The sequence below is a fragment of the Chrysemys picta genome, chromosome 4, assembly GCF_011386835.1.
Source record: "Chrysemys picta bellii isolate R12L10 chromosome 4, ASM1138683v2, whole genome shotgun sequence".
Classification (NCBI taxonomy): domain Eukaryota; kingdom Metazoa; phylum Chordata; order Testudines; family Emydidae; genus Chrysemys; species Chrysemys picta.
Window position 1 is genome coordinate 85998620 of NC_088794.1, and position 19281 is coordinate 86017900.

At 40.0% G+C, this 19281-nt stretch overlaps 1 protein-coding gene across 49 annotated transcripts in view; it reads left to right on the forward strand.

Moving 5' to 3' along the window:
- GPHN (gephyrin) overlaps positions 1-19281 on the forward strand; it is a 534893-nt gene that overhangs the window by 423829 nt on the left and 91783 nt on the right. For all 49 annotated transcript variants that reach the window (XM_065592887.1, XM_065592897.1, XM_065592862.1 and 46 more), the window contains one exon: positions 14728-14770. In XM_065592887.1, the coding sequence (XP_065448959.1) occupies positions 14728-14770 (43 nt within the window). The remainder of the gene's footprint in view (positions 1-14727; positions 14771-19281) is intronic.

The following is a 19281-nucleotide window of genomic DNA, read 5'->3' on the forward strand; positions in this document are numbered from 1 at the left end:
AAGTTTTTGATACAGAAATCTTTAAAAAGATTCAGATGGGGGGGAGAAATTAGATTTCAATAGAGGGAATATGTTCAGGTCTGTCTTTGTTGAATTTGTGCAGCCTATAAATGATGCTTTGTCCCAGTTCTGCGTTTATAAATTTAACAGATTACAAACTCTACACTTGTGGAGCTTATAAACTTCATAAGGGCCAGCTTTAACCTCCTCTTCCATGGCCATAGAGGTCCCCTAGGGCAGCAGAATTGGTCCTGCTCTGTTGCATAATGGAGACTGGATGGAGGGGGACTGTACTGATAGTGTGCATCCCTGCACTGTACTGAACTGTGCAGCAGAGGGCAGAAGTGCCAGGAAGTCATGGTTGCAGTGGGATGGTGCAGAGGAGCTACTCTTAAACAGTTCCTGCTACCCTTTTCCCATTGGTGATGACATAAAGGCCCACTGAGTCTCCCTCTGTATGTATGCACATTTATGTATGTGTGTTTATATACTGCCACAGATATGTATAACTGTATGACAAGGATACTTAAAAAACAGTAATATCTAGCATTAATGAAGGATTTCAAATATCAGTATTCCTTGGACAGTGTGTTAGCTCTTTTGCTGTTTTTTAAGTCTCTTGGAAAGGTGCAAAAACAAGATAAATTCAAGACTTGTAGTTTCAACTATTTTTAAGTTATCCAAGCTCAAAATTTCTGATTGGAATATATGGGGAAAAGTGTGTTTTTTCATTCTCAAATAACTGAAAAATGGTCCAACTAGTTTTCCTCAAACTCTACAAATCCCATTTGGACTGTTACCAAGCATACAAAATTTCTCCCCAAAATTGTTTGAGAAAGCATTGTAAAAAGAAGGCTTACAAGGGAAGTTGGAATTTGCCCTTAAAGGTGACCTGCAAAATAAAAAAAAAGAGGGTTTGTGCATCTTTTCTTGTTTCCTTATAAGACAAAGGTCTGAAAGGTTGGTTGTTCAGGTTTAAAGGGTTTTTCCCCCCTTACCTCAGAAGTGTCAGGAATGTCACATCTAGTCTGTGCTGACTTTACTGGAGGACTAGTTGGAGATGTAAGATGCAGGTTGTGAGCTTTCTCAGACATAAAGGATCAGATTCAAACCCTCTAAAGTCAATGGAAAGAGAGATTCCTATTGACTCCTATAGGCCTTTTATCAGACCCCAATAGAAGTGGTCGGAACAATGGTTTTTGAATAAAGAGATCTCTCCCTTTCCCTGTCAACTGTTTATTCAGACATTGACAACAAATAAGTGTTAACTAAACAAAAAGGAGATTTTTCTTCAATTATATTTTTATTCATTTGTTACAGGGCAAAATCTTAGATTGAGATTGCAAAATTGGTAGTTAGCACACGAAATGGATGGGGAATGACGCTGTTGTCAGATGACTTCATTGCAGAAGTTAGAAGGTTCAAATGAGTAATGGGCTTCAGCAAGAGAAAAGATGATATTGTAGTTTGACACTGGATTGGTTCCAAAGAGAACTGGGTTCTATCCCTGTCTCTGCTATGGTACAGATTTCCTACGTGATGCCAAGCAAGTCACTTAAACCAACATTTTCTGGGTGTCTTTCCTAAGACACATAGTGGTTGATTTTCATGAGCTGAGCATTCACAAAAACAACTGAAGTCAAGGGAAGCTCTGGGTGCTCAATACCTCTAAAATAAATCCAGCCATAGGGGTCTCAAGTTAATTAATGGATACTCTTGAAAAGTTTGGTTTAAATACATCTCTTTCCCATTTTGTAAAATGAGAGTACTTCCCTACCTCGCAGGGATGGTGTTAAGACAAATGCCTTTCTATTTGTAAGGTATTTAGTGCTTCAATGCTAAATGCAAAGGAAAAACCCATGATGGAATAAAATAATTCCTTTTTCAGAGCAGGGCTTGTATGGTGTACGATAAGCAAAACATGAGACCCCCCTCACTGAACTGTGGAGATAAAAAGAAATATTGACCAATTGCCTCATTAAATTAACTAGAGCTGGTTGTGAATTTTTTGACAAAGGCTTTTCATCAGAAAATGCCAATCCATCAAACCTGACACTTTTTGCAGAAATATATTGGTTTCTATTAAAATGTCATTGGGAAAGTCCAGAGTGGGATTCCTGGTCAAAACAAGAGACAGAGAAACTGGTCTGTCCCAGAATAGCCAGTGGTTAGGCCTTGGATAACGGAGACCCATGTTCTAGTCCCTTCTCTAAATAAGGCAGAGTAGAGACTTGAACTCTGCTGTCTCAGGTGAGTAGCCTAACTATTGGCTATTCTGGGATAAGTGTCTCTCATTTTTAATTTAAAAAAAATTTCAGGAAGTTTCAGTTTTGTCCCAATGCAAAATGAAATGAAATTCTCAAATCTCAGAATTTTTCACAAAGCAGAATTCTTGTGAAACCCACATTTATCATCATCCATCTTTGGCAGGTCTCCTGTGGAAAAAATTGTCTGTTATCATGTAATTTATTTATCATAATCCATACACACATTATGGGAAAAAATAGGATTGCACAGATAACTTGAATTCTGGTATTGCCTAACTTTATAGTGCTTGACTTTGCAACCTTAATAATGTTTCTTTTATATATTCTTGTAGGGAATTTATATTAAATTTGATAAACCTTTTAAAACATATACTTCACTGTCATCCCTTTAAAACAGGTGATGAAATAGTTTCCATTTTGAGCAATATTGTCTGAATTGGGTTGTTGCGTTATTACAATTTATTTGGCTATTACTGTGGACAAGGAAGAGAACTGTGAAAGTAGCGGAAAGCCTAATTTAAAAACAAGGGACTAGGAAAGAAAGATGACTGGAGCGCTATTAAAAATGTTAATCCTGTTAATGTGTGCTAAGGTCAGAGAGCAATTTTTTCTGTTCCAGAAGATACGATTTCATTTACATCACTATTGGAGTTTCAGCCTTCCTGACAGACACCAAGTTAAAAAGCAATTGAACTAGAACAGGCAAAGGGTTTGGACATGTCTTAATAGTGGTCGGACAGGACAACAAACAAGATAGTCCTTAATCCAAGTGATTCATCAGTCAACTTGCCAGTGACTGAGGTAGTGTGAAAATAAGACTGCGTGGTAGTGTACTGGTTACACAGGATGCAGAACTCCCTAGTCCCCACCCCAAGCTATCTGTATGAGATAATTAAGGGAGGATATTAGACTTCCTTTATCTAATGAACACCATACAACAAATACACTATAATAATCAGTTGACTCTTCTCACGAGAGCCTGCTACAACAGGAGATAAACCATTTCCACAGCATAAGAGTCATAGAGCCAGTGCCCACACATCTAAAAGGCAAAGGCTTCTACTTCTTCCTGATACCAAAGAAAAAGGGAGGATGGAGACCCATACTAGACCTCAGATTGATCAATAAATTTGTCAAGATTCAGAAGTTCAAGATGGTCGTGTTCATAACAATTATTCCAGCATTAGTAAAAAGGAGACTGGTTCTCGGCCCTCGACCTTCAAGATGCATATTTCCACATCTCAACCGAGTCACAGATGATGCTTCAGCTTTACATTAGACCAAGACCACTACCAGTACAGAGTACTCTCTTTTGGCCTCTCATCGGCCCCCAGAATATTCTCCAAGGTTCTCTCAGTAGTGGCAGCCCACTTACGCTTCCAGGGCATCATGATTTATCCTTATTGGACAATTCTCTCTTTGGGACACATTCCTTCATTGAAGCCCAACAAATCACCCATACTACACTGGATCTATTCCAGAGTCTAGGCCTACAAATCAATGCTCAAAAATTTGACATCAATGCCGGTATAGAGGTTAGAATTCACAGGAGCCAACCTCGACTCCATCTGGGCGAGGGTGCTCCTCCCACATCACAGATTCCTAAGCCTCTCCATGCTTCTAGAGCCAGTGCAATCCAGTCCCCAAATTTCAGCCAAACACTGCCTCCAGCTTTTGGGGCATATGACTGTGGGCACATAGGTTATAGCTCACGCCAGACTGCATGAGATGCCTCCAAGCGTTCAGTTCAGTTTACAGACTGCCTGTCGTACCTACCTACAAAAGTGGACTAGATTTCAGATCTGGTGTCAGCCCAAAGGCATCACCCTGGATGAAGCCACTCTACCTGTAATCCTAGACTATCTGTTCACTCTCAAGAAATCGGGACTCTCTATTAGCTTGCTAAAAGTCCACTTGGCAGCAATTGCAACCTTCCACCAGCAGGTAGAAGGGTACTCCATTTTCTCCCACCCAATTACGAATAGGTTTCCTCTTTCCTCAACCCAGACTTCCTACCCCACAATGGGTAGAGCCCTGCACGGATACAAAATTTATATCCACAGATGCGGATATGCATGGATATAAAGTGGATATCAGCGGAATTGCAGGGCTCTAGCGACAACAAGCGAGATCAGCAGGGCCATGGCCAGCTGCCAGGTCAGGAACTGCAGTGGCAAAAGCATCAGCATGTTGGGCCATTGCTTGCAGGAGCCAGCATGCGGCCCGGGCAGCTCCTCCAGTATGTCTGAACCACTCACAGCCCTGTCTACTTGGGCAGGCACCAGGCTCACAGGCAGTCTGTAAACTGAACTGAACGCTTGGAGGCATCTCATGCAGTCTGGCGTGAGCTATAACCTATGTGCCCACAGTCATATGCCCCAGAAGCTGTCCCTGGTCACGCTAGTCCATTGGTTCCCAAACTGGGGGGGTGCGCCCCATTGGGGGGCATGAAGAAATTCCATGGGGGGCACGAGGCTGCCCGGCCCTTGAACTCCCGGCCAGGGAGGCTAGCCCCCGGCCCCTCCCCTCCAGTCCCCCCTCCCCCGTAGTTATGCCGCCACACAGGCAGCGCAGCTTGTGCCTGCCCATCTCCCAGGCTTTCTAATAAGCCAGTCCTGCCACTCTGAACAGCCTGGTAAGGGGGCAGGGAGTGGGGAGGGTGGGCTGGAGGTCCCGGGGGGCAGTCAGGGAGCAGGGGGGGTTGTATAGGCATGGGAGTCCCGAGGGGCCTGTCAGGGGGTGGGGGTGTGGATCCAGGGGTTGGGGCAGTCAGGAGACAGGGACCAGGGGAGGGGTTGGATAGAGGGTGGGGTCCTGGGGTGGTGATCAGGGGACAAGGATCGGGGGAGTTGGATGATGGTAAAGGAGATGGGGGGGGTTCTCGAAAATTAAAAAGGGGGCGTGATGCCGAAAAGTTTGGGAACCACTGCACTCCCGGACAGGAGACGCACATCGCTGCATGGAAGGGACAGCTGGATGCTGGTTCCTGCGTGTGGTGCTCCCACATGCTGATGCGTTTTGCCACTGTGGGTCTTGGCCTGGTCACTGGCTATGGCCCTGCTGATCTCACTCGTTGTCGCTAGAGCCATGCAACTCCATGGATATCCACATCTGCGGATATAAATTTTGCATCCGCGCAGGGCTCTAACAATGGGATCTTAACCTAGTACTAAAAGGACTTACCAGACCGTCATTTGAACCTATGGCCCCTTGTCCTTTAACTCACCTCTCCGTGAAGACAGCATTCCTGATCGCCATCACCTCGGCAAGAAGGATAGAAGAGATAGCGGCTCTGATGGCGCACCCCCACCCCCGCACAGTGTTCTTCCCTGACAAAGTCATGCTTAGACCACATCCAAAGTTCACTCGCAAGGTGACTTCTGCATTTCACATGAACCAACTCATTCACCTTCCAACCTTTTATCCCAGATTTCATCAGGATAATAGGAAAGCCATCCTCCACATGCTTGACGTGAGGAGAACCTTGGCCTTCTATTTGGACAGAACAAGAGTTTTTAAAAAATCTCAAAGACACTTCCTCTTCAATGCTGATAGGTCAAAAGGCACAGCGATTTCTGCTCAAAGACTCTCCCAAAGGGTCTCAAACTATATCAAACTCTGTTATCAGATTTTCAGCGTACCACCCCCATCTTCAATACGCACACACTGTATAAGATCGGCCCCCTCGTCCATTGCCTTCTCCAAGGGTGTCCCTATATCAGAAATCTGCAGAGCAGCTACCTGGGCATCTGCACATACCTTTACAAAGCACTATGCCATCTTGGGGGACTCTGCTTCAGACACCATATTCATTGCCCTGGGGCTATCATCCATAACAGACTCGACTCTGAAGCCCCAGCCTTCAGTGGGGGATAATGCTTGGGAGTCATATACAGTGAAGCACCCATAGAGACACTACTCAAAGAAGAAGAGGAAGTTACTCACCTTGTGCAGTAACCATGGTTATTCGAGATGTGTGTTTTTATGGTGCTCCATGACCAACCCTCCTCCCCTCTACCACGGAGTTCTTGCCAGTAACTCTGCGGTAGAAAAGGAATTGAGGAGGGTTCACTTGCACAGCGCTGGTTAGCCTCGTGGCAGAGCACGACGGGGCAGCAAATGCATGGGTTGAATGGACACTGCTACTAAAGTTCTCCGATCAGCAGGGCAGGGATGCAGATACCTCTACAGTGGAGCACCCATAGGGACACGCATCTTGAAGAACCATCATTACTGCACAAGGTTATTAACTTCCTCTTTTCCTTCAGAAACACCTTTTATCCTTATGTTATTGCATATATATTAGGCAAATAGATACATTGCTAATTGTGAATAATAGTGGTACATCTTTTTCCTGTGTCTCTTTGGAAAGAAAAGGTATTAGATCAATTTATATTATCCATTTCTTAAACTGGGAACTTATTCCCAAGGCATTCAGTTTTATAAAAGTATCAGAGGGGTAGCCGTGTTAGTCTGAATCTGTAAAAAGCAACAGAGGGTCCTGTGGCACCTTCAAGACAAACAGAAGTATTGGAGCATAAACTTTCAGGGGTGAATGCCCACTTCATCAGACGCAAGACTTGCGTCTGATGAAGTGGGCATTCACCCCCGAAAGCTTATGTTCCAATACTTCTGTTAGTCTTAAAGGTGCCACAGGACCCTCTGTTGCTTTTTATAGTTTTATAAAAGTAACTTCATTCAACCCTATCAAAGGCCTTTTCAGCAGTTAACTAGAAGAGTAGTACAGGCTTCTTTTTTTATCTTAGTAAGAATAATGTTCCTAGTACCCATATATGATTATCTGTATTGTTTATAAAACCTATTTGGTCTCTGATAACTTAATATTGTCTCTATGATGTAGTCTGTTCACCAATATGTTGGTCAGAATCTTACATCTCAGTTTAATAAAGAAATTGAGTTATATGATGTAAGGTTCTTTCCAGGTTTGGGAATAACAGCTGTTGTAACTGGAAGAGGACCTGCCAATTTCCCTATAAACGTTTATAATATTTTTATTGGTAACCCATCTTGATCCAGGACTTTACCATTTTTCATATCATTTATAAATACTAATTTTTTTCCTCTCTGATGAATTATTCAAGCAGAGCTATGCCTAAATGAAATATGAGGAGGTTCACATTACTTAGCACTAAAATGTGTCATCCTTTGTGGCTGTATGGGAGTACAACAAGTAATAAGGCTGCCCAATCCCCTCCCAGTAACCCCAAGCAACCATATGGATCTTACAGTTTGTGACTGAGGGCACAGAACATACAGGGGAAGCACAAGTATTGCTTGCCCAGTATTCCCTCATCCATCCCTAACAAGTGTCTCTGAGAACTATGCCTTCCCAGCACTCCTCTTGTGGCAGCACATCTCTTCACTGTCTCATACTCTGGACTTTACCTCAAGACACAATCTAGCTCATAATTTCTATTTTTCTAATACAAAAATAACTTTTGTAAATATTTTTATAATATGAAAAAAATCTCCCTTTTTTTTTTTTTGCCTCTCTTCATTCCTAATCGTGCATGGAGGATTATGTTGGTAGTTTGCTTTCCTTATAGCTTTCTATCTAACAGTTTATCCCCTTTATTCCCTTTTGTCCCTCTTTTCACTGAATAATTATTTTATATATCTGAAGAGCTTTTTCTGTTTTATCATTTAGCACAGTGTTTATCTTGCAACTTAAGTTGATGAATTTTTGTATGATTTTGTTTCAACTATTTTTTTAATTATATGATTTTTGGTTTTGCATCTCATGTACCAGTTGCAATCTATCTTGTAGTCTCACTTTTTCAACTAAGAGACTATTAATAAGATGACCTTTCATAACTGCTTTATTTGCAGTATGTAATCCTTAGTATGTAATCTTTGTTGTTATGGTCAAAATATGAGTAGTATCTTTTTTTAAATGACTGCTCTGTCTGGATCTTGTAACAGGAAACAATTCAGCCTGCCAATCTGTTTGGAGAATGATTTCCCCCCACCCTTCCAAATTAAATGTTAGTTTGGTTGGAGCAAGAGCTGACCATGTAATTCTATGTTTATAGTTTGTTGGAAGACAATGGGCATGTCTACACTTACCTCTGGAGCGATCGATCCAGCGGGGATTGATTTATCGGGTCTAGTGAAGATGCGATAAATCAACCACCGAGCGCTCTCCCGTCGACTCCGGTAATCCACTGGAGCGAGAAGCATCAGCAGAGTCAATGGGGGAGTGTCAGCAGTTGACCTACCGCAGTGAAGACACCGCGGTAAGTAGATCTAAGTACGTCAACTTCAGCTACGTTATTCACATAGCTGAAGTTGCGTAACTTAGATCGATCCCCCGCACCCCAGTGTAGACCAGGCCAGCGTTAGTGATCAAAATTAAATCTATCATCATATAAAGTTTATGTGGATAAGAATAAAATGAGAACAGATAAAACTGTCATCATATGTTTATAAAGATGATCAAGATTTGTATCTCTCTTTTGTTTAGTGTCTGCTCTATCCAATCTAGCATTTAATGTTAAAATAATATCCTAAAATAATTTCTCCTTCTTGGAATCCTAAAGAATTTATTCTTAAAGTCTTTTTGATTTTGGGATACACCCAGCTGATTGTAACTTTTTGTCATTTAAATCTCCTTTGAGGATAATAAATCTAAAATTAAAAATTAGAGCTATTGATTAATCTATTATTAGAAATTTATAGTGTTTGGAAAAGAGCATATTCTTCTTTTTAAGGTTTGTTAGAAAATAATAAATTTGCCCCAACCATATTCCCGTGAAGTCACTTTTCTTTTGTCTCTTTTAAATGTATTTCCATTATACAAATAAAGGATTTTCTTTAGTTTTGTACTGATTTTGGCTCCAATTAAGGAAGAAAGTTAAGCACATTCTTAAGTACTTTCCTGAATGGGGATGCTTTCCTGAATATCAAGGCTTTTGAATCTCTTGACCGCAGTATGTAATGTTACCATGTTACCAAAATGTTACAGTTTTATATATATATTTGCCATGTGTATGAATAACCTATTTAGACAAAATTATTTTATATTTTATTTTAGTTCAACCAAAACAATTATAGTTTTCTGTGTTCTTTTGAATAGGTTTAAAATAAAAAACAAAATATTTTCTAAAACCATCAAATCCTAGTATATTACTCTGATACTTTCTTAATTTGACTTTATGCTCCGTGACCTTATGCATAATATCCTACAATAGTAGTCCAAAACATTATGGTTTACAAAGTTATAACATAGTGTTGGGATATTTGGTGCCACTAGACTCCTTGTTGTTTTTTATAAAATGCTGTGATTTTATGTTATTTAATTATAAATAAGTAAACATTTCACTGTGGGTCAAGGAGAATTTTTTTTGCCAAGGGGTACCAGAGTATACCTCTGCTTCTAAAAATAGGATAATGGTATATTTAATACCAATTGAAAGTAGACAGGTCTTCAGTATTGGAGGGATCATCCAAAAGATCCACACACAGTAAATTGTGTGGAACTGAGATCATGTAATTACTAACTATAGGGAAGTATGAGGAGAAAAATTTGAAAGTTAGCAGAATTTGAACAGCAAAGCAGTAGTACGCCTCTACCTCGATATAACGCTGTCCTCGGGAGCCAAAAAATCTTACCGCGTTATAGGTGAAACAGCGTTATATTGAACTTGCTTTGATCCACCGGAGTGCACAGCCCCGCCCCCCCAGAGCACTGCTTTACCGCGTTATATCCAAATTCGTGTTATATCGGGTAGTGTTATATTGAGGTAGAGGTGTATGTACTAAAGCTTGATTGGTGCTAAGGTTTTTCTTGCCACTCATGTGCTGCTGACAGTCTTATACTGAAAAGCGATTTGAATGTATTAGAGGTTTTGTATTCCAAGAGTGGATTATATACAATTTATCCACTCTGCCTATTTCATGAAACAGATGGGAAAAGGCAGCAACAGTATACTGCACCAAATCTCTCACAGAGTACAGCTGGTTTCTACACAAGTGTTGAAGTCTCAGGGAAAGATGATAAGAGTTCCACACTAAACTGTAGCCATGACTTGTAGGACACACTGAAAAAAGAATATTTTCCTTACTCCTTAAATGAGTCTGACATTTATAGGGAAGTTAAATGAAGACAGTTCTCAAATTCGTAACTGCTGCTGTGCTTCGCATGTCCTGCTTCCTTCATTGCAGCTTGGCTAACCCATTCCCTTCCCTGTTGGGTTTCTGCTGGTGGTTCCACATTCTGCATGCTATCTTAATAATGGAATATGCTTTCCTGTAACTAGATTATGGGTTAGCCTCCTATGGTCCTGTGTTTTCTTGAGAAATGGGTTCTTTCTACTGCTGGTGGTAAAATCATGTGTTTTGATGTTGTTACAAATTGTTCTTCATGTTGCATTAAACCGCAGTTGAAATGTTCCCCCATAAGACTTAGCTTTTCATATTTGGCTGGAAACTCTTCATGTTTGTGTAGCAATTCATTTTACTATAACCTATGGCTTTTAACTGTACCTCCCATAATGAAGAGCAGACTTAATACTCTGTGCTAAATCTTGTTATGACGTATAAAAGGTAAGTAATTTCTCTAACCATTCCTAAAGATTGTGGTCATGTAGTAAAGGCTTCTCTTTCCTCTTTTATTTATTTTACTTTTACTTCACTTGTAGCATGAGCTTTTCTTCATGTCATTTTCTATTTTACTTGTAAAGATACCCTTATAGATGCTATGATTTGCTGCAAAACATATCATGTAGATTTATACACATCCAATCTGTTGCAACAAGTGATTTCATGTCTCAGACCAGTCATGAGTGATAGATAGAGATTGTCAGCAGGTTTCTTGTTTTTACCATTCCCTCTGTTTATTTTAATTTAAAATGCTTTGTTTCACATAGTGTTTGGTGTTTATGCCCACGTGAACAAGGCTTACTCTGCATTACAAGGCAATACAATTATAATTTAAATATAATAAAATCCTATGGACATAAAGGTCAGGGCAGTGGAATGTGGATGTTCTGCTTTCTGATTGTTTCCTCCTGAGCCACCCTGGGGAATGATATTGAATGAGATCCCAATTTATTCAGAGCTTCTCTGCCAAAAAATATTGGCAGCTAGGGAATGTAGACAGAAGAAACAGTAAGACTTCCTGTGATATGGGAGACAGACACAGGTTATCATCTCTGGAGCAGCCTGTGAGTGAGGGAAGAATTACAATTGTTCCAAAACCATCTGCCCCAGCAAGTCATGATATGGTGTATGATGGTACACCAGAATATTTACTTCAGGGTTATATGATTTTAAAAATTATGTAACCCTGATGTACCTACAGATTTTAAAAATATCACAGGTACAAAATATATACAAATGATAAAACATGAAAAAGACAATTTACACAAAGCTCTAAAGTAGGTTAAATGGTTGGGCTAGAAAACACTACTATTTTTTAAAATTTTAAATCATTTTTAATGGAACAATGTTAAAAAAATAAGACAGGCTATGAATGTGAAATATACAGTAAATGGGAGTATTGGCTAATTGATTAATCCTTCAGCTGTGTTGCAGCAGGGTTTGTATTCTGCAGCTGAGAGCATAGGATGGGAAATTATCAAGTCTAGTTGAGTGTTTTTTCACAATTATGGATTCCTCTTCTACAGCTGCTTTTAAAATGTGTGGAAAGCAAATTATTTCCCACAGTGCATATGTTGCTAATCAGGTGAGTGATAAAGTGTAAACATTAGGTCACCATGAGACACTGTAAAGCACAATTTAGCTTTGTCATTTGAAGTCCTCTGTGCTCACAGAATAAAAAAATACCTCCAAAAGCTATGTTTGAAGCCAGCTGTCTTTTGTTGCCATTGTCATCTGGACGTTGTAAGAGTGGTACTCTGTCAGCACATTTTTGTATATTAGATCTGCAAGTCTCAGCTGCTCTGTTCATTATAAATTTCTTGTTTTTGTTCATATACTAGCTCCACTATAGATTGGAAGGGCTTAAAGATGAACTCAGGAGGAATAGAGGCTACGACTCGAGAGTAACTATTATTGCTCAAAGGAGTTGCTTTCCATTCGCAAACATTGCTTTGCGCTATGGGTTTGGGCTCCTGTTCCCACACTTTGTTGAAGACTCTCTCTTGACTTCCATTTTACTTCTTTAGCACTGTCTTTGTCCACTAACATTTTTCCTCTCCCCAGTAGCTTTTATCTGTGTCCTTTGAATCATATTTTTACTTAGTTTGTTTTATTAGATTGTTTCTGAGTGTTTGTGTGGATTTTTTTGTTTCTTTTTTTCTTTAGGACTGTGTTGTTGTTTCACTAGGTTTCATTCCAAAGTTTGCTGAATTTCTTGATTATTTTGCAACAAGCCCATTCCTTGTTCTCTCTTTCCATATGGTTTTCAATGAGAAATAGCAGAGCCTCTTCAATTTTAAATAATATCCTATGCAGATAGGCCCATCTCTCCTTTTGCATACCACATTATGGGTTTTCCCCAACTGTGACCCACTCACTCATCCAGCCCTCCTCCCTCCCTCCTCCCTCTCTCTCTCTCATATATCATTATACCTTCCTTTTTGGTCCAGAATTGCCCTTCCAAGAGAAACATTTTCCTCTTCCAATGAGATTTTATTTTATCATGTACCTGAAAAATGGAAAAACAACTCTGGGCCAAATCAGGGCATCACTGACATTTTGCAGTTTACCTATGTAGTATTTTTGACGGGGAGGAGGGTGGTTTTAATTTTTAAACATAACAATTTTTTTCAGGGAAGGACAACCATAACCCAGTCTAAGTTGCAACATTTCCGTCATAAGTTTTTTCATTACAATGAGTAGACTGTGTTACACTGTAGTATCCAAATTGTGTGAATATGCGTTTGGGGCAAGCTGCTGTGGAATGAAAGAAAGAGGTTTAGAAAACAAGGAAGGATTAGTTTCAGACTTAAAAGATGGCTCTAGTCTGAAAAGAGACTGAAAAATGGCACTTTGAGGTTCCACATTTATCACTCATCAATAATTTCCTGATCATGTGTGCTCAGTTTGCAGGCAGATATTTTTCTAGCTCCCACCCCCACAAACTCAACCTCAGATCTGAAAGGTAAGCTGGTCTCTTTCCTTCCTACCCTTCCTTCTTCAACACTAAAAGAGGTTTTACAAGGAAAATATGCCCTCAATGACACCTGTGCAACCCTATTGCTGTAAATAGGTTTACACAGGTGTAATTTATTGGCGTTGTACTTGAAGTCTTAATGAACAATTCTGTTGAAGAAGCACATGAAGGAAAAGAATCCAGCTCACACTTCTCACACTTTCATAGGGCTTATCTTCCCTTCAAAATTAATTTGAGTTATAACTAGTTATAACTAGTGTTGCCTCTAACTTGAGTCCCATCCACACACAAAAACCTTGAACTAAAGTTTGATGTGCTTTTTAACTTTTAACAGCTGGCTGGCCTCGGTGTATAGGCCACAGCTCGAATTATGACAACTCATCAACTACTAATCCAATTATTCTGTGCAGCTCAAGTGTTATTTTGCAGTGTGACGGCTCTGACTCAAGCAAGACTGAGAAAAGTTAACTTGAGTGTAGATAACTTGAGTTAACTCTGCAGTGAAGACATATCCTATATTGTGTTGGCTCTGCAGGGCTAACAGTATTTGAAAACAAAAACTTCTATTAGTCTCCATAGCAAGCAGATATGACTCTAAATACTCAGACATGATTCACCACTGTTACTTCAATATTACACCCAAAACTGGAGTAACACAGTGGGAATCGGGCCCACAAGGAGTAGATATATTGAGTAAGAAGATGCTATTTTTACACAATCACTTTTCAAAGTAGATCTACACTATAAAAAGCATATTAGGCATAGTACTTTTCTAAACTAGACTTAAACAGCTGAACAAATTCATCTGTCTCCAGCCAGAAGATGTTTGTGCAGCTGTGAAGCAGAATTTCTAAATGTTTTCACAACCACCACATTCTAACTTGTTCGCATTTTGAATTTCTCTCTAAGAAACCTCAGCGACTCCACTGAAAGCAGCAATAATCAAGTCTTCAAGCAGATTATATTAATACAGGCATATTATTATTCTGGTCTGCACATAAAACACAAGAACTTAGGTTCAGGATCAATGTGGTCACAATTATATACAATGAACTTGGAATTTAATGTAAAATTGAAGTTTAATATGTATCTTTGAAAGCTGTATATTCATTTCTTAACCTAAAAATCTGTCCTTTAGGCTGGTTTGTTTGTGTTTTTTAATTGCTTATATCAGATTCAGACTGTCAACCAATAACTTTCTGCTTGATTATATGTATCCTATATATACACTATATAAAATTGTTAAGGTGTCAAATATGTAGAGCCTCTGATTCTAGATCCCAGGAGCTTGCCCATTAAATCGCCACATCTTGCTGTGCTTCTTATCTACTGTAGCTCATAGAGTCTGTGCTCTCTCTGCAGGTCCAGTCCAGGTGCAGCAGCAAGGAGAACATCCTCAGAGCCAGTAAGTATTGCTGCCTCCCTTATGTACTTTTGAACCATGACTCCCATTTTAGTTAGGAAGTGGGAGAGCAAGTTAGAATAATATTTTGGTGGTGTGGGAAGAGAAGAACGAGGGAGGGTTCATACGACTTTTCAGCAGGAATAGAAAAAAAAATAGGACAATGAAATTCAATCCAAAAAGAAAAAAAGAGAAAACATTAGCAGCTTTCACCTTTCTAAAATAGCAGTTAGAGTCTGTGTTAATAGGTATTTTCCTCGTAATTCTTTTCCCCATGCTATTTCTCTTAGTGACATTAGAGTCTAAGCTATGTATAGTGTGATAAATGATAGAGACCGCATCATAGTGCAGTTCCTGCCTGGGCTTTTATCCTCTTTCTTTGGAGTCACCAGCCCACCTTTTGATTACCGCATCGTGGGCGATGTACCTGCATTTAATAGTGCAGGTACACATTTCACAGGGGAAAAGAATCAACACACAAAGATAATGGGAAGGTAAATATCCATGATTTTCACTTTTGAGCTTGAAGTGTTTTAAGAAATGCTGAGGTAGATGAGGAAAAAAAATTAGGTGTCAGATTAAAAAAAAAGGATTTACAAAAATTAACTCTTTCTACAATTACAGTTTGTAACCTTCCAGGTTAAAGACCTCTCTTCATGTGCCCCGAAAATTTAACCTACCTTAAACGTATTACACTCTGCATAGAAAGTTGGTTTAGTGGTCAAAACAGAAGACAGGTAGTTGGGTCTCCTGAGTTCTGTTGCCAGCTCTCCATCTGATTAGCTGAGTGGCCTTAGGCAAATCACTTGACTTCTGTGCCTCAAAGTATTCATTTCTGGAATGAGTACAGCATTATTTTATCACGTAGGATGTTGTGGGATATAAACAGTTGTCTTTAAAAGCACTTTGAGATACTCGCGTGGAAGATTGTGAGGGCTGAAGCTTATTATTTATTTATTTGTTATCGTCATCTAGATTTTGTAAAAAAAAGAAATCTACTATTCCATAACTGGGAATTAAAAAAACAAAATCTTTATAAGTTGGTCTTGTCCATGAACATAACAGGAATTTAAGATTTCTGCTTTTAAATATCTGACATATCTGAAAGAAAAAGAAAAATCAGTTCTAAGAAGAAATAGAGAAAAACGAATGATAGCTCTGTATGTTTCCTTCCTCTTTTATGCCTTAGCATTATGAAAGGCTACTGTAGATCCAGGTTATTTTTTGTTTTGGGTTGTGTCTTTTGGAGGAGGAAGGTTGCAAAAGTAATGACTGCTGTTTCATCTGTGATTTTAAAAATTTGCAAGATGGGTGGATTTCCGTCCTCCCGCTTTAAAAAAAAAAGAATATTTGTAATTTAGAGACATTTCCCCCCCTAGATTTTTAACAGATCGTTTTGGACATTTGACATAAAAAAAGCAAATTGACAGCTGTTTGACATGGTTTGAATTCCATAGAATTATGTATATCTTCATTTCCAGAGAATTCTCACAGCTGTGTGGGCGCCATTCAAAAAATTGGACACTGAGTATACATTAAGTGTGGCACTCCAAGGGTTCTAGGAGGTGAAATTGTGGTATCTAAAATATTTATCAATAACTTTTATAAAACAGAAAATCTCAGAAACCCTGAAAACATGTATACTAGAATGACTAGCAAATACATGGTGTGCTTGTATCGTCTCTTTCTGTTAAGTAGTTATCCCTCTTTAGAGGCACATTTCAATCTTACCCTTAGTTTATGGTTTAAAAGAAAAAAGGAACAGAAAATCACAACTTAAAACTCAGTCATCCAATGAAGGTTCGGTGGGACCCTACCCTTCTTTTCGGGATTTGCCTTCAAACAATCCATGGTTCCCGTGATCTCACAGGGTTTGTTCATTCCTTCTAACAGGAGCTCCTCCGCAGTCTCTGAGCTGCAGACAGCCTTCTCTCACATCAGGAGGCTGGGCAGGGCTGAAATAGGGTAGATCTCCTTTTAACTTCCCCTCTTCATGCCTAACATTGCTGCAGGTGAATGAGGGGCAGGGCTAACTAGGTCCACAGGCCCTCATTAACCCTGTCAACGGGACCTATCTGCCCCATCACAATGAGGAAAAATGTTTTACTCCTGTTAACCCTGCAGTTAATACAGCTATAGAAGAGCAAGCTGGATTCTATTTTGCTTTACACACCATCGAAAACTGTCAGCTAAATTCAGCTTGCAGAATGACTAATCTTTATTCCCAGTGATGGTTTCAGAGGTGGAAAGAGCCCAGCAGGATTCTCAGATCCCAGGAGCAGTTTGTGGTGCAGATAGTTAGAAAAATTATCTTTTTGACTTGTACATTAAACATATTTGATCTAGAATCACTAAGAGAGAATACATTAGAATATATATATAGTCATATTTCAGAATATAAGCACACTTTAAACAAATCTTATATTTTATTTTTGTGGTGTATGTAACATGAAAGTGAGGCACACTGTACTTTGCATTAAAACTATGCACTACTTGCCAGATATCTGGTGTGCTCAGTGTGTTGGAATCCAGCAGATACAGCAATTGGATCCAATCAGTGGACAACATGTTACTTTTTCCTCTTGGGACCGATCTCATGCCTGGAGCTTGCATTTAATTGTAAAGATCAGCAAGTGGACAAGTGTGTGGGGAAGGGTGAGGAGACCTAACCCTAACCTAAGGTGAATGTAGCTAAACTGCTCGGTAGCGACCACAATGTAATTAAATTTAACATTCATGTGGAGGGTGAGAAATACGAAAGAAGCCCACCACAGAAGCATTTAACTTCAAAAAGGGGAACTACACAAAAATGAGGAAGCTAATTAAAGAGAAATTAAAAGGAACAGTCACAGGACTGAAATGCCTACAAGCTGCATGGAAACTTTTTAAAAATACCATAATAGAGGCTCAAATTAAATGTATACTCCAAATAAAAAAAAATTAAGAGGACCAAAAAAATATGCCACAATAGGTAAACCGAGTAAGAGAGGCGGTTAGAGGCAAAAAGGCATCTTTTAAAAATTGGAAGTCAAATCCTACTGAGGAAAATAGAAAGGAACATGAACTCTGGCAAGTCAAGAATAATAATATATTTAAGCAGGCCAAAAAAGAATTTTAAGAGCAACTAGCAAAAGATATACAAAATAGCAACATTTTTTTTAAGTACATCTGAAGCAGGAAACCTGACAAACAATCAGTGGGGCCACTGATGGTCAAGGTGGTAAAGGAGCAGTCAAGGAAGACAAGGCCCTTGCAGAGAAGCTAAATGAATTATTTGATTCAGTATTCACTGCAGAGGACGTGAGGGAGAATCCCACACCCCAGCCAGTCTTTTTAGGTGACATATCTGAGGAACTGTCCCAGACTAAGGTGTTGATATAGGAGGTTTTTTAACAAATCAATACATTAAACAGTAATAAGTCACCAGAACAAGATGGTCTTCACACAAGAGTTCTGAAGGAACTCAAATAAGAAATTACAGAACTACTAAGGGCTTGGCTACACTTGTGAGTTACAGCGCATTAAAGGAGCCCCGGGTGCACTAGCTCACTACCCGTCCACACTGGCAGGGTACGTTGAGCGCTCTGACTCCACAGCTAGAGCGCTCCTGGTACTCCACCTCGGCGAGTAGAATAACATTTGATGCGCCCCCGCTGGAGCGCCCCAGCGTCAGTGTGAATCAGGTGTTGCATTACTGCGCTCTGATCAGCCTCTGGAAATGTCCCATAATCCCCTTAAGTTAAGTGACCACTCTTGTCATTGTTTTGGATATGCCCTTTGAAATCTCCGTTTGACAGACGGCTGCTTATCTGTTCCGAGACAAAGGAACCATTACTGTGGAATGCTGTGTGAGAGAGAGAGAGGCGGGGTGGGGGGGGAGGTCTGCTGCTGTCTGAACTTACAAGACAGTATGCTCACATGCTCTCAGCCCCCCAAAAACCCACTCTCTCTCCGCCCACATACACACAACACACTCCCTGTCACACTCAACCCCACCCCACCCCACCCCTCCATTTGAAAAGCACGTTGCAGCCACTTGCATGCTGGGATAGCTACCACGATTCACTGCTCTCTGTGGCCGTTGCAAGAGCTGCTAATGTGGCCATGCCAGTGCACTGGCAGCTGTCAGTATGGACAGACTACAGCACTTTCCCTGCTGCACTCTACGAAGGCTGGTTTAACTCAAAGTGCTCTACATCTGCAAGTATAGCCATGCCCTAACTCTAGTATATAAACTGTCACTTAAATTATCCTCTATACCAGATGACTTGAAGATAGCTAATGTAACGCCAGTTTTTTAAAAAGGCTGCAGAGGTGATCCTGGCAATTACAGGCCAATAAGCCTAACTTCAGTACTAGGCAATTTGGTTGAATCTATAGTGAAAAATGGACTTATCAGAAACATAAATGAACACGATTTGTTGGGGGAAAGAGCCAACACTGCTTTAGTAAAGGGAAATCATGCCTCACCAACATGTTACAATTCTTGGTGGGGGACAAGGGTGATTCAGTGA